The 14188-nt window shown below is 35.4% G+C and overlaps 1 protein-coding gene across 1 annotated transcript; it reads left to right on the top strand.

The window, feature by feature from the left end:
- Positions 1-1423: 1423 nt before the first annotated feature.
- On the top strand, positions 1424-2536 carry LPAR4 (lysophosphatidic acid receptor 4). Its single transcript, XM_036929150.2, has one exon. The coding sequence runs from the start codon at positions 1424-1426 to the stop codon at positions 2534-2536; it is 1113 nt and encodes a 370-aa protein (XP_036785045.2).
- The last annotated feature ends 11652 nt before the right edge of the window (positions 2537-14188 follow it).

Raw genomic sequence — 14188 nt, forward strand, 5'->3', positions numbered from 1 at the left:
AAAGCATAATCATGTGAAGACCCATTACTGGCTATGACACAGGACAAATACCTCTTTTATTCCATATCCTCCTCACTGAAAAGAAGTCAGTAGCTATTTGTCCATAGTATATAATAAAACATTCAAAAGACAATCCTTGTCCAGGGACAGCTGCTGACCTAGGAGAAGGTTAGTAAGATTTCTGTATACACCTTTGAACAATGTTGGCCCAGATACTCAACAAAGATGACTAAGTCAGTGACTACCACATGTACAATCAGTGGCGTGCAGAGGGCATGTAACTGGCCAGATGAGAAGTGTACTGTGGGCAGAGGGATGGCTGTTCCTGTCAGATATACCTTTCATATTTCACTTGTATTCAGCCAGAGAAGGCTCTATTGATTAGGGCCATGTTAGGAGCTGAAGACATGAAAGTAACTGATGGAACAGGCAATGGGAGAGGGAGAAAGGAGACTTCCTACACTTACGGTCTAGAGTGAGAGTAGCTTGGAAAGGGGACCATAATCTGCAGGAGGGAAACACTGAGAGCATTATTTGAATTCTCTCTGTAGAAAGACAATGTAATACAGTAAAAAATCTTTTAGCCAGAAGCTTTAGTTAATTGAGGAATCCCTGACTCTGAAGTCATGTTTTGGAAGAGAAAGGTGAATCAACATTTACTCTTTTAGTCTTACTCTTTTAGCTTACCTTTTTTTAGGAGTTTATTCTTAACTTTTTAAAGAACATGTCTTGGAGGTCCCAAATTTACCTGTAGTCTTGGGCAATAGAACTAAATCTTAGACAATGAAGCTTAGTAATATTGGAGAAAAGACAATACAAATTAGAGTACCTTAATGCTTCATTTAGAAAAAAAAACTTGAATTCTCAATTTGACCATACCATTTACATGTTCTTCAAATTCTGACATTATTGTAATTCTACATTACAGAAGTCTTGGTTTCTGCTTCTACAATATGGTGATAAATTCCTGTCTTTTCCACCTTTGTGGGAATCAAACAAAACATGCTTTTGAAAGTTAAAAAGTGCTACACAAATTTCGAAGTATTAATGTTGTTTAAACTATCACAGCCCCCATCCCCCAACCTTGGGCTCTCGGGTAGCCAACACTTTATTCATGTTCATTGCAGTGCTATAGTGTTACACTTACTGTATTGAGTGTCATTTCTCTCACTGCCGCAATATACTCTTGTAGTACCTTTTAACATTTGGTAGGTGCTCAAAAAGTACTTGCCGTATCAAATTGAATGTGCATGTTATTTCCAATCTGGGTGGACAGAATACCTTTTATTGCACAGAAATTATGGATGAAAGGCAGATTTGATTATTCATTCCATCTTGTGTCTTGTAGGAGGAAATAATTTCCTACCAGTCCCTAGTCTCAGAGTGGTGAACCCTGCAGTCTGCAGGCCTTCTGAAAAAATCCATGGGTGACAGAAGATTCATTGACTTTCAATTTCAAGATTTAAATTCAAGCCTCAGACCCAGGTTGGGTAATGCTACTGCCAATAATACTTGCATTGTTGATGATTCCTTCAAGTATAATCTGAATGGTGCTGTCTACAGTGTTGTATTCATCCTGGGTCTGATAACCAACAGTGCCTCTCTGTTTGTCTTCTGCTTCCGTATGAAAATGAGAAGTGAGACTGCTATTTTCATCACCAATCTGGCCCTTTCTGATTTGCTCTTTGTCTGCACGCTACCTTTCAAAATATTTTATAATTTCAACCGCCACTGGCCTTTTGGTGACACCCTCTGCAAGATCTCTGGGACTGCATTCCTTACCAACATCTATGGGAGCATGCTTTTTCTCACCTGTATTAGTGTGGATCGTTTTCTGGCTATTGTCTATCCCTTCCGATCACGTACCATTAGGACCAGGAAGAATTCTGCCATTGTGTGTGCTGGTGTTTGGATCCTAGTCCTCAGTGGTGGTATTTCAGCTTCTTTGTTCTCCACCACTAATGTCAACAATGCAACCACCACATGCTTTGAAGGCTTCTCCAAACATGTTTGGAAGATTTATTTGTCCAAGATCACCATATTTATTGAAGTAGTTGGGTTCATCATTCCTCTGATACTGAATGTCTCTTGCTCTTCTGTGGTGCTAAGAACCCTTCGCAAACCTGCTACTCTGTCTCAAATTGGAACCAATAAGAAAAAAGTGCTGAAGATGATCACAGTGCATATGGCAGTCTTTGTGGTATGCTTTGTTCCCTATAACTCTGTCCTCTTCCTGTATGCCCTGGTGCGCTCCCAAGCCATTACCAATTGCTTGTTAGAAATATTTGCAAAGATCATGTACCCAATCACCTTGTGCCTTGCAACTCTGAACTGTTGCTTTGACCCTTTCATCTATTACTTTACCCTTGAGTCCTTTCAGAAGTCCTTCTACATCAATACCCCAATCAGGATGGAATCCCTATTTAAGACTGAAACACCTCTAACCATAAAGCCTTCCCTTCCAGCTATTCAAGAGGAGATTAGTGATCAAACAACCCATAATGGTGGTGAATTAATGCTAGAATCCACCTTCTAGGTACGAGTCTAGATACTGTCTTTGGGTCCAGATATAGTTTCTTCTATGATTTTTCCTATGCTCTGAGTAAGAAAAGATTTGAAGCTAATACTAAGAAGAGATTAATGTGTTGAATACAGTCAGATACATTTATTTGAATGTTTATTGTACATATGCTGTTTTGTTCAATAATTATAGGTCAGGACTAATTACAGCAACCAAAAGGGATTGCCAAACATTTACTGGGTTGGAATTTCATTGTATCACATTATGTAAGTGGCCAGTGGCCTCGACTTTAGTGATATGGAGATTACTTTAAAGATTTTGAAAAGGTATTTCCTTTCTGATAATATTGGGTAATTAGGTTGGGCCTGTAAGTATAGAGCAAATTCAGGGATTTTCTTTTTTTAAACCTTTATGTGTTGCTACTGATATATGCTAATATTCTTTTTTCTTTTTTGAATTGTCATCAAGTTTATTTTAGCACAAGAACACATTTAAGCCTAAAATTATTAATGAGAAGTGTATCAAATTTAAAAGAGCTGGCAAAATTTATTGTATGTACTTTGGAAGCAGAAACATAAATTCTGTTTGTACGAATATGGGTGGGAAGAAAGAAAACTATTAACACATTTGCAGCACCAGTAGTGTCAGTTTTTAAAAACTTTCTTCCTTTTTTTGCACTACATTAAGACTTCCTTATGAAACTTCAAACCCAAAATGCTGCTAAATGTGTACCAAAGACAGATGCAAAATGAAAAATCACATAAAACAAATGTCTCTAAGAAAATTAGCAATAGTGACATTTTTTCTTAGAATTTCCAGCCATCTTCTCTTTGAGAGACTGATTTCTATAAAAAAGTCTCCATACGAAATTTTGGAGCACATGACAGCCAGAAATTTGCTGCATTTGTGTCCAGGTCAGGAGCAAATTGAAAAAAATTAACAACAATAATAATAATAATAATAATAATAAACTTTCTTAAAACTTGCATTAATAATTTTTTGGGAGGGTGAGTAGAGATCTGCAACTTTAGATTACTTATTCTTTCATATTAAAGTTTGGAGCATAGTGTAGCCAGGTAGTTGCTGAATTTGTGTCTAGGTTGGGAGCATATTGAAAAAAATACATAATCCAAACCAAACCAATACATATAAATAAACAAAAAACACCCAGAAGAACTAGAAAACAAGAACAACACAAAAATTTCTAATACTTGCTTTAATATTTTATTTATTTTTTGAAGTTCTGTAATTTTTAAATACCATATAATTTGTATGAACCTTTGAAGTACAATACAGATAGAAATCTGCTAAATTTGTGTCTAGGTCAGGGCTGAATTGGAAAAACAAAACAAAACAAAAGAACTCCTCACAAAATAAAACAAAAAACGCACACAAAAATACAGAACATTTTTTTGAGCATTTGCAAATCTTGCAAAATGCTATAAGTTTCATATAATGCTTTGAATTAAAATACATCTAGGAAGCTACTAACCTGGCATCTAGTTCAGGAGCAATTAAATTCAATATTTAAAAATACAAAAAAGAAGAGAAAACATTTTTTATAACCCTCTTAAATAAAAAAGCAACAAAAAGCTTCTTAAAAACTATCATTTATTGGATGAAGTGTAGATTTAGGAATATTAAGACTTGCAAATAAAACTACTGAGCACACTATAGCTTGAAAGATGCTACATTTGTGCTCATGTCAGAAGCAATAGAAGTAAACACCCTCACATACGCACAGCACTGCAAAACAACAAAAATAATCTTAAAATGTGCATTAATCTATTTTTGAAATATTTCGATGATATGGCAATTTAGACTTTTAAAGTAAAACTTCCAGTAACAACATACTTGTTAAATTGCTGAACTTTTGCCAGGGAGTGATTTTAAAAAAATTAAACAATAAAACAATAACAAAAAAAGTAAAAATGTTAAAGTGATAAGCAAATTCTTAAAACTCTAGTTAACCTTTATTTTTCTTTCTTATGACATGCAGATTTAAAATACTAAGATTTTTGAGAAAAAAAATACATGAGCATAATGTAACTTTAAAAATTGCTGAATCTATGGGTTAGAAACTAAATTAAAAATGCTAAAACAATAAAACAATAATAAGAATGCATTCTCAAAAATGGCATTACTTTTTCCTCATGATCTAAAGTCCTAAAAGTAATCATGCATTATATTGTCTTGTGAAACAGATTATAGATAGAATATATTTGTCATTGGTTTCAGTTAGATGAAAATTAGGTTAAATTAGGTTAAATTCAGTTGTTAGGTTATATTGTAAGATCAAATTAGTAGCCAAAGCATGAATAATATTTTTGTTCTTTCACATTCTTTCTTTTCCATTTCTTGTAACTATAAACTATATGTGAACTTTTGTTTTGTGCCCTTGGCTCTTAAAATTATTAAATTTTAAGATTATGGCACCAACCATTTAATGAGATATATTAACAAGTTGACATAAAATAATGAATAAACCAGTTTCCTTTTGTGTAATTCACATATTTAGTTTTGTTTAATTTTCCATATTTCAATTTATTTTAATCAATTTCCATTTTATAGATAATATAACTTGCTAATAAAAACCTTTTGTCATGTGAACTATATAACCAACAAAATATAATGTGTCACTAAATGTAGAATTGACTTTTACATTTAAAAGCAAAAGCAATCATTCAGCTATAATTACAACTTGGATTTTAAATGCTTATGAAATGTAATAAAATATATTTGGATTACCTGGCAGTTATACTTTGATCAACTATTTATTCAATTTTGCCTTTATTTGTAGGCACCCAGAGGCATCTTTCCTTTATTTTTCCTCTATCCTTCAAGAAAGGATTTATCAAAATATGTTTGATCTCTAATAATTTCCTATACTTTGTTTTTGAGGCTGTCTGAAGAATAATGCAGAATTGCAATTGGCAAATCCCTGGGTGACTTTTTAGGGATCAAGCTGAAAGATTAATTTCCTCCTTCTCTGATTTGTCCAACTTGGCTTTGACTTATTTGGGATTTCTAGTCAAGCTGACTCTTGAATCTGATTTTTCAGACTTGATGAGATGCTCTAGGACAACTAGGAGGCCTGGGGAAAGTCAGGGCAAACAGACCATCTGACAATAATGAGATTGTTTTGGACATAGGTGGCTGGTTGATCAACAACTAGAATAGGTGGGAGTCCCAGGGTGGCAGCACAGGGAATTCCTTGTCATTGTCCTCATGTCTTATGTCAGAGCAAATAACATTAACATCTCATGAAGTTGAGATCATCACACTTTGTATAGGCTCCCCATGAGATGATAGCAAATGCTGCCTTTTCTGACATCATGACCAGCATGATCAGCCCTCGGCTATGTTTAAGACTGCAGGAACTTTGTCATTAGTGAACATCTAGGCCAGGTCATCTGAAAAAAATAGGGACAGAGATCATTTGTGTCACAACCCTGTTAACTACCTTCCACCTCTATCTCCATCCCCAAACTTTTGCATGTTATGGTTATAGTTTCCTAAACTTTCTATCTGTCTTTCCTGTGGCCCTTTCTAACATATCTCCCTACCTCCTACCCAAATATTGCTTCTTTGTGGACCAAGAACAATATATAAACCTGTCAAGACAGTAACAGTTTGAGCAGATTGACACTTAGGTGTGAATGATCTATCCCTCCACCCACCACTTTTAATCCTCCCTTTGGTGTTTGCATGTTAGAAAAGGAGTCTGGTTAATTCGAATGACTGAAGCAGGGCTGTCCTGGTAAATGGTAAATCATGTCTTGAGCCTTAGCCTCCCTTAGCTCATGGAAAGGCCTTTGTGCTACAACTTTCTTGTCCTATTCTCTTGACATTACCCTGTGTACCACTGAGTCCGAAACATATACTGGCTTTCTCCAGAAAGCCCACTTTTCCAAAACTGCCTGTGGTTACTGGGAGCCCATATTCTCATTTAATATAGACTTGAACTCTTTCCCTCAAATACCTTCTGATCCTGGTGGACTTGAAGTGGCTCTTAAAATATGAAGCAGTTTGTCTCAACAAGAAAGCCAAAGCACAGACTACTGAGTAAAAATTTCCCCTATATTTAGATTTTTGAAGAGTTATGTACTTACCATTACATTGCTTCTTTCCCTCTTTTAGTGTCTGGGAATGAAGCTCTTCTCTTCCAAAGAACCAGAAAGGCACTGAGTCAAGGAGCATAGCAGAGTAGAGCTGGTATAAGGCCTAAAAAACAGTGAGGGAAGCCAGAGAGGCTGTAAGACTTGGGTGACTTGTATGGTCCCAGCTACTAGCCTTCCTCTTGTCATGAAGGAGCTCCATTATTATAGATGAAAAGCTTATTACAAGGAACTCTCACTCCTCCCATTGCTAGACCAGAGTAAACTGCACAGCTTTTTACCTTCCTCATTCAAGTTAGTAATATCAAGGACAAAACTATGGATTGCTTCCCTCAGCTGGTATCCTGGGACTTCTGGACTAGCCTCAGTTCAAAGAAGTCTGAGGTTCTTGGGAAAATTTGACTGGAGGAATTCCTAGGGACCCATAATTATTTACTTGTTCAACAAACTTTGTGAACATCAGCTATGTGCCAGACACTCTTCCATGTGCAAGGATGCAGTGGTGACAGTAAAGACAAAAAACTGTTGCAAAGTTTATGTTTTGCAATCACAGCAGGCAAAGCCAAAAACAAATAAGTGAAAAAGTAATGTGATGGATGATAACAGGTAATACAGAGAAAAATAGAGCAAAGTAAAGGGGGACATGTAAATGAAACCAAATCTCAGGCTCTACAGCAGGACTGGACGAAAACTTTAAAAATTCTAAGAATTGAAAAGAGGAAGAAGCCTTTCTTTCTAAATAAATGTTTAAAATTATTTTAATTAACATTCTATACTTACCAATGTATGTAAGGAATTATGAAGAAGTTCTGATTTTAGTTGTTTATATTTTTATGGAAGTATAGTTGATACACAATATTATATTAGTTTCAAGTCTATAACATAGTGATTCCAAACTTACATACATTATTAAATCCTCAACTAGTGTGGTTACCCTCTGTCAACATAGAAAGATGTTATAGATTTACTCACTGTATTTTCAATACTGACTTTCATCCCTGTGATTAACATATTATAATTGAGATTTTGTACCACTATGTCCCCTTCACCTCTTTCACCCCAGATCCCAGACCCTCCACCATGGTGATCACCAGTCACTTCTCAATGTCTATGAGTCTACTTCTGTTTTTTTCATTTTGGGGTGCTTTATTTTGTTTATTTTAGATTCCACATATAAGTGAAATGGTGTAGTATTTGTCTTTCTCCATCTGGCTTATTTCACTTACCAGAATACCCTCTAGGTCCATCCATGTTGTCTCAAATGGCAGACTTTCTTTTTTATGGCTGAGTAATATTGCATTGTATATATATCTTACATCTTCTTATCCATTCATCTATTGATGGACACTTTGGTTGCTAGCATATCTTGGCTATTGTAAATAATGCAGCAATAAACATAGGGGTGCATATATCTTTTTGAATCACAGATGTTGTTTTCTTTAGGAAAATTCCTAGAAGTGCAGTTACTGGGTTGTATATATATTTTTAGTTTTTTTGAGGAACCTTCATACTGCTTTCCATAATTGCTGCACTAATTAATTTACATTCCCACCAACAGTTAAGAGGCTTCCCTTTTCTCCACATCCTTGCCGATAGTTGTTATGTCTTGTCTTTTGGATAATGACTGGTGTGAGGTGATATCTCACTGTAGTTTTGATTTGCATTTCCTTGATTAGAAATGTGTGGAACATCTTTTCAAGTGCCTGTTGGATATCTGTATTTCTTTGGAAAAATGCCTGTTATGTCCTCTGCCCATTTTTTAATCAGATTATTTGTTTTTCTGGTATTGAGTTAGGAGAGTTCTTTATATATTTTGGATGTTAACCCCTATGGGATAAATCATTTATGAATATATTCTTCCATAATGTATGTTGCCTTTTTGTTTTATTGATGGCTTCCTTTGCTGTACAGAAGCTTTTTAGTTTGATATAGTTTCACTTGTTTATTTTTGTTTTGTTTCCTTGCCTAGGGAGACACATCTAGGAAAAAACTGCACATACTTATGTTCAAGAGATTTTTGCCTGTTTTCTTCTAAGAGTTTTATGGCTTAATGTCATACGTAGGTCTTTAATCCATTTCAAGTTTACTTTTGTGTATAGAGTTAAGACAGTAATCCAATTTCATTCTCTTGCATGTATCATTTTTTGAGGAGACTGTATTTTCCCCATTGTATATTCATGGCTCTTTTGTCATTTAACTGATCATATATATATGGGCTTATTTCTGGGCTCTCTATTCTGTTACATTGATCTATGGGTCTGTTTTTGTGCCAGTACCATACTGTTTTGATTACTGTAGCTTTGTAGTATATCCTGAAGTATATCAGGGAGCATGATACCCCCAGTGCTCTTCTTCTTTCTCAAGGTTGCTTTGACTCTCCAGGGATCTTTTGTGATTTCATATAAATTTTAGGATTATTTGTCTAGTTCATTGAAAAATGCCATTGGTATTTTGATAGGGATTGCATTAAATCTGTAAATTGCCTTGGGAAGTATGGCCATTTTGACAATATTAATTCTTCCTATCCATGAGCATGGCATAGATTTCCATTTACTGGTGTCTTATTTAATTTCTCTCATGAGTATCTTGTAGTTTTCAGGGTATAGGTCTTTCATCTCTTTGGTTAAGTTTATTCCTAGGCATTTAAATATTTTTTAATGCAATTGTGAATGGAATTGCTTTTCTGGTCTCTCTGCAAATTTGTTGTTAGCATATAGGAATGCAACAGATTTCTGTATATTAATTTGTGTCCTGCAACTTTCCTGAATCCAGTTATTAATTCTAATAGTTTTTTGGTGGAGTCTTTAGGGTTTTCTATGTATAATATCATGTCATCTGCAGACAGGAGAGTTTACCTTCTTCCTTTCCAATCTGGATGTCTTTTTTCTCTGTGTGTGGTCTAATTGCTGCAGTTAGGACCTCCAGTACTATGTTGAATAAAGGTGGTGAGAGTTGACATCTTTGTCTTGATCCTGATCTTAGAGGAAAAGCTTTCAGCTTTTCACCATTAAGTATGATGTTAGCTGTGGGTTTATCATGTTCTATGTTATGTTGAGGTATGTACCCATTATATTACGTTGTTGTTGAGAGATTTCATCATGAATGGCTTTTGAATTTTACTGCGTTTATAGCATCTATTGAGATGATCATATGGTTTTTATCCTCCTTTTGTTAATGTGGTATATCACATTGATTGATTTATGGTTGTTGTACCATCATTGCATCCCTGGAATAAATCCCACTTGGTCGTGATGGATGACCCTTTTAATGTATTTTTGAATTTGGCTTGCTAACATTTTGTTGAAGATTATTTTATCTATGTTCATCAGGGGTATTCATCTGTGATTTTCTTTTTTTACATTATCTTTTTCTGGTTTAAGTATTAGAATGATGTTGGACTCATAGAATTAATTTGGATGTATTACCTCCTCTTCTATTTTTTGGAATGTTTTAAGAAGAATGGGTATTAACTGTTCTTTAACTATTTGGTAGAATTCACCTATGAAACCATCTGGACCTGGGATTTTCTTTGGAATGTGTTGATTACAAATTCACTTTTGTTACCAGTAATTGGTCTGTTGTTGTTTCTGTTTCTTCTTGGGTCAGTATTGGAAGGTCGTACATTTCTAGGAATTTGTCTATTTCTTCGAGGTTGTCCAATTTATTGACATAATATTTTTGTAGAATTCTCTTACAATTCTTCAAATTTGTATGGTATCAACTGTAATTTCTCCATTTTAGCTTCTGATTTTATTTGTGCCTTGTCTCTTTTTTTCTTCATGGTCTGTCTAGGGCTTTGTCTATTTTGTATGTCTTCTTGAGGAACTCTTGGTTTCCCTGATTTTTTTCCATTGTTTTCTTATTCTCTATTTTATTAATTTTTCCATGGTCTTTATTTTATCTTCTCTCTACTAACTTTGGGTTTAATTTGGTCTTCATTTTCTAGTTTTTTAATTGAGAGTTTAGACTGTTTACTTGAGATTGTTCTTGTTTCTTAAGGTAGGTCTGTATTGCTATGCATGTCCCTCTTAGAACTGCTTTTGCAGCACCTCACATATTTTGAACTGTTTTGTTTCTTTTTTCATTTGTCTCCATGTATTGTTTGACTTCCTCTTTGATTTGTACATTGAGTCATTGATTATTTAGATGCCTGTTGCTTAGCCTCCTTGTGTTTGCAGGATTTTTTGTTCTTGTTTTCTTCATGTAATTAATTTCTAGTTTCATACCACTGTGATCTGAAAATATGCTTGATACCATTTCAGACTTTTTGAATTTATTGAGGTTTTTTTGTGTCCTAATATGTTCTCTATTCAAGAGGCAGTGCCATGTACAATTGAGAACAATGTGTACACTGCTACTTTTGAGTGGAATGTTCTGTATATATCTGTTAAGTTCATCTGGTTTACTGTGTTGTTCAATGCCTCTGTTTACTTATTTATTTCCTGTCTGGATGGTCTTTCCACTGATGTAAGTGGGGTGTTGAAATCCTTAATATTGTGTTTCTGTGTATTTCTCCCCTTAGGTCTGTTAATATTTGTTTTACAAATTTAGGTGCTCATATTTTTGGTGCATAGATATTTATAATTGTTATATCCTCTTGTGGGACTGATCCCTTTATCATCATGTAATGTCATTCTTTGACTCGTTACTTTTTTTATTTTGAAGTCTATTTTGTCTAAATACTGCTACTCCTTTCTTACCCCTATTATGTGCATTAAATTTTTCCATTCCTTCACTTTCAGTCTATGTAAGTCTAGGTCTGACATGAGTCTCTTATAGGCAGTATATAGATGGATCTTTTTCTTACACATTCTGTCATACTATATCTTTTTTTTTCTTTGAGAGGGCATCTCTCATATTTATTGATCAAATGGTTGTTAACAACAATAAAATTCTGTATAGGGGACTCAGTGCTCAATGCACAATCATTAATCCACCCCAAGCCTAATTCTCGTCAGTCTCCAATCTTCTGAAGCATAACAAACAAGTTCTTAAATGGTGAACAAATTCTTACATAGTGAATAAGTTCTTACATGGTGAACAGTACAAGGGCAGTCATCACAGAAACTGAAAACCAGTTAGGCACCCTAGGCATTTGTGAAAACTTATGTATGATATGGTGGATATTGTCCAACTGAACTTGAACAGTCTGAGAGAAATCAGACAAATTAAAACAACCCATTCTTGGGGACTGTTCACATTCCATATGTTCTTTTAACAGTAGATAGTCTGTAGTCATAAGATTTTGGAGCGCTACAACTTGCACTTCTCTTAATCCTTGGTTGAGTTCCAAGAGTATAGATCCAGTCAAATTTGTTGTTTTACTGTATGCACAGGTCAGCTTAGATATCTCCTTCTTCATTCCAATGGCAAGTCCAGGAACTGCTGGGATGAATGCAACTACAACTGCAGCATCGCCTGTATCTTCATTGAGGTTTATGATGATCATCTTCTGATATGACTCTTCCAGAGAGTGCTGATGTTGGAAGTTCTTCATATCTTATCTTAGTTCATTTTCTGGGTAGCAAAATTAGGCTTTGATTCTCTGTATAAACACAAACAGACCCTTTGTCCACACATTGATATGCCCTTTATACCATTGTGTAGAACTCATTGGAGGTCACCACACAGGAACTGTTGTTAGTCCATTCTTGGGTTCTGTGATTCCGCTGCTGTTTTGTTCCTTCAGTTTTTCCTTTGATCTTATACTCCACAGATGAGTGAAATCATTTGGTATTTCTCTTTCTCTGCTTTGCTTATTTCACTGAGCATAATACCCTCCAGCTCCATCCATGTTGCTGCAAATGGTAGGATTTGCCCTCTTCTTATGGCTGAGTAGTATTCCATTGTGTATATGTAACACATCTTCTTTACCCATTCATCTACCGATGGACATTTAGGTTGCTTCCAATTCTTGGCTATTGTAAATAGTGCTGTGATAAACATAGGGGTGCACCTGTCTTTCTCAAACTTGATTGCTGTGTTCTTATGGTAAATTCCAAGGAGTGGAATTCCTGGGTCAAATGGTAAGTCTGTTTTGAGCATTTTGATGAACCTCCATACTGCTTTCCACAATGGTTGAACTAATTTACATTCCCACCAGCAGTGTAGGAGGGTTCTCCTTTCTCCACAGCCTCACAAACATTTGTTGTTGTTTGTCTTTTGGATGGCATCCATCCTTACTGGTGTGAGGTGATACCTCATTGTAGTTTTAATTTGCATTTCTCTCATAACTAGTGATGTGGAGCATCTTTTCATGTGTCTGCTGGCCATCTGTATTTCTTTTTTGGAGAACTGTCTGTTCAGTTCCTCTGCCCATTTTTTAATTAGATTATTTGTCTTTTGTTCGTTGAGGCATGTGAGCTCTTTATATATTTTGGACATCAAGCCTTTATCAGATCTGTCATTTACAAATATATTCTCCCATACTGTAGGGTACCTTTTTGTTCTATTGATGTTGTCTTTTGCTGTACAGAAGCTTTTCAGCTTAATATAGTCACACTTGTTCATTTTTGCTGTTGTTTTCCTTGCCAGGGGAGATATGTTCAAGAACAGGTCACTCATGTTTATGTCTAAGAGGTTTTTGCCTATGTGTTTTTCCACGAGTTTAATGGTTTCATGACTTACATTCAGGTCTTTGATCCATTTTGAATTTACTTCTGTATATGGGGTTAGACAATGGTCCAGTTTCATTCTCCTACATGTAGCTGTCCAGTTTTGCCAGCACCATCTGTTGAAGAGACTGTCATTTCGCCATTGTATGTCCATGGCTGCTTTATCAAATATTAATTGACCATATATGTTTGGGTTAATGTCTGGAGTCTCTAGTCTGTTCCACTGGTCTGTGGCTCTCTTCTTGTGCCAATATCAAATTGTCTTGATTACTATGGCTTTGTAGTAGAGCTTGAAGTTTGGGAGTGAGATCCCCCCTACTTTATTCTTCTTTCTCAGGATTCCTTTGGCTATTCGGGGTCTTTGGTGTTTCCATATGAATTTTTGAATTATTTGTTCCAGTTCATTGAAGAATGTTGCTGGTAGTTTCATAGGGATTGCATCAAATCTGTATATTGCTTTGGGCAGGATGGCCATTTTGACGATATTAATTCTTCCTAGCCACGAGCATGGGATGAGTTCCCATTTGTTAGTGTCTCCTTTAATTTCTCTTAAGAGTGACTTGTAGTTTTCAGAGTATAAGTCTTTCACTTCTTTGGTTAGGTTTATTCCTAGGTATTTTATTTTTTTTGATGCAATTGTGAATGGAGTTGTTTTCCTGATTTCTCTTTCTGTTGGTTCATTGTTAGTGTATAGGAAAGCCACAGATTTCTGTGTGTTGATTTTGTATCCTGCAACTTTGCTGTATTCCGATATCAGTTCTAGTAGTTTTGGGGTGGAGTCTTTAGGGTTTTTTATGTACAGTATCATGTCATCTGCAAATAGTGACAGTTTAACTTCTTCTTTACCAATCTTTATTCCTTGTATTTCTTTGTTTTGTCTGATTGCCGTGGCTAGGACCTCCAGTACTATGTTAAATAGCAGTGGGGAGAGTGGG

Source organism: Manis pentadactyla, chromosome X, assembly GCF_030020395.1.
Source record: "Manis pentadactyla isolate mManPen7 chromosome X, mManPen7.hap1, whole genome shotgun sequence".
NCBI lineage: Eukaryota > Metazoa > Chordata > Mammalia > Pholidota > Manidae > Manis > Manis pentadactyla.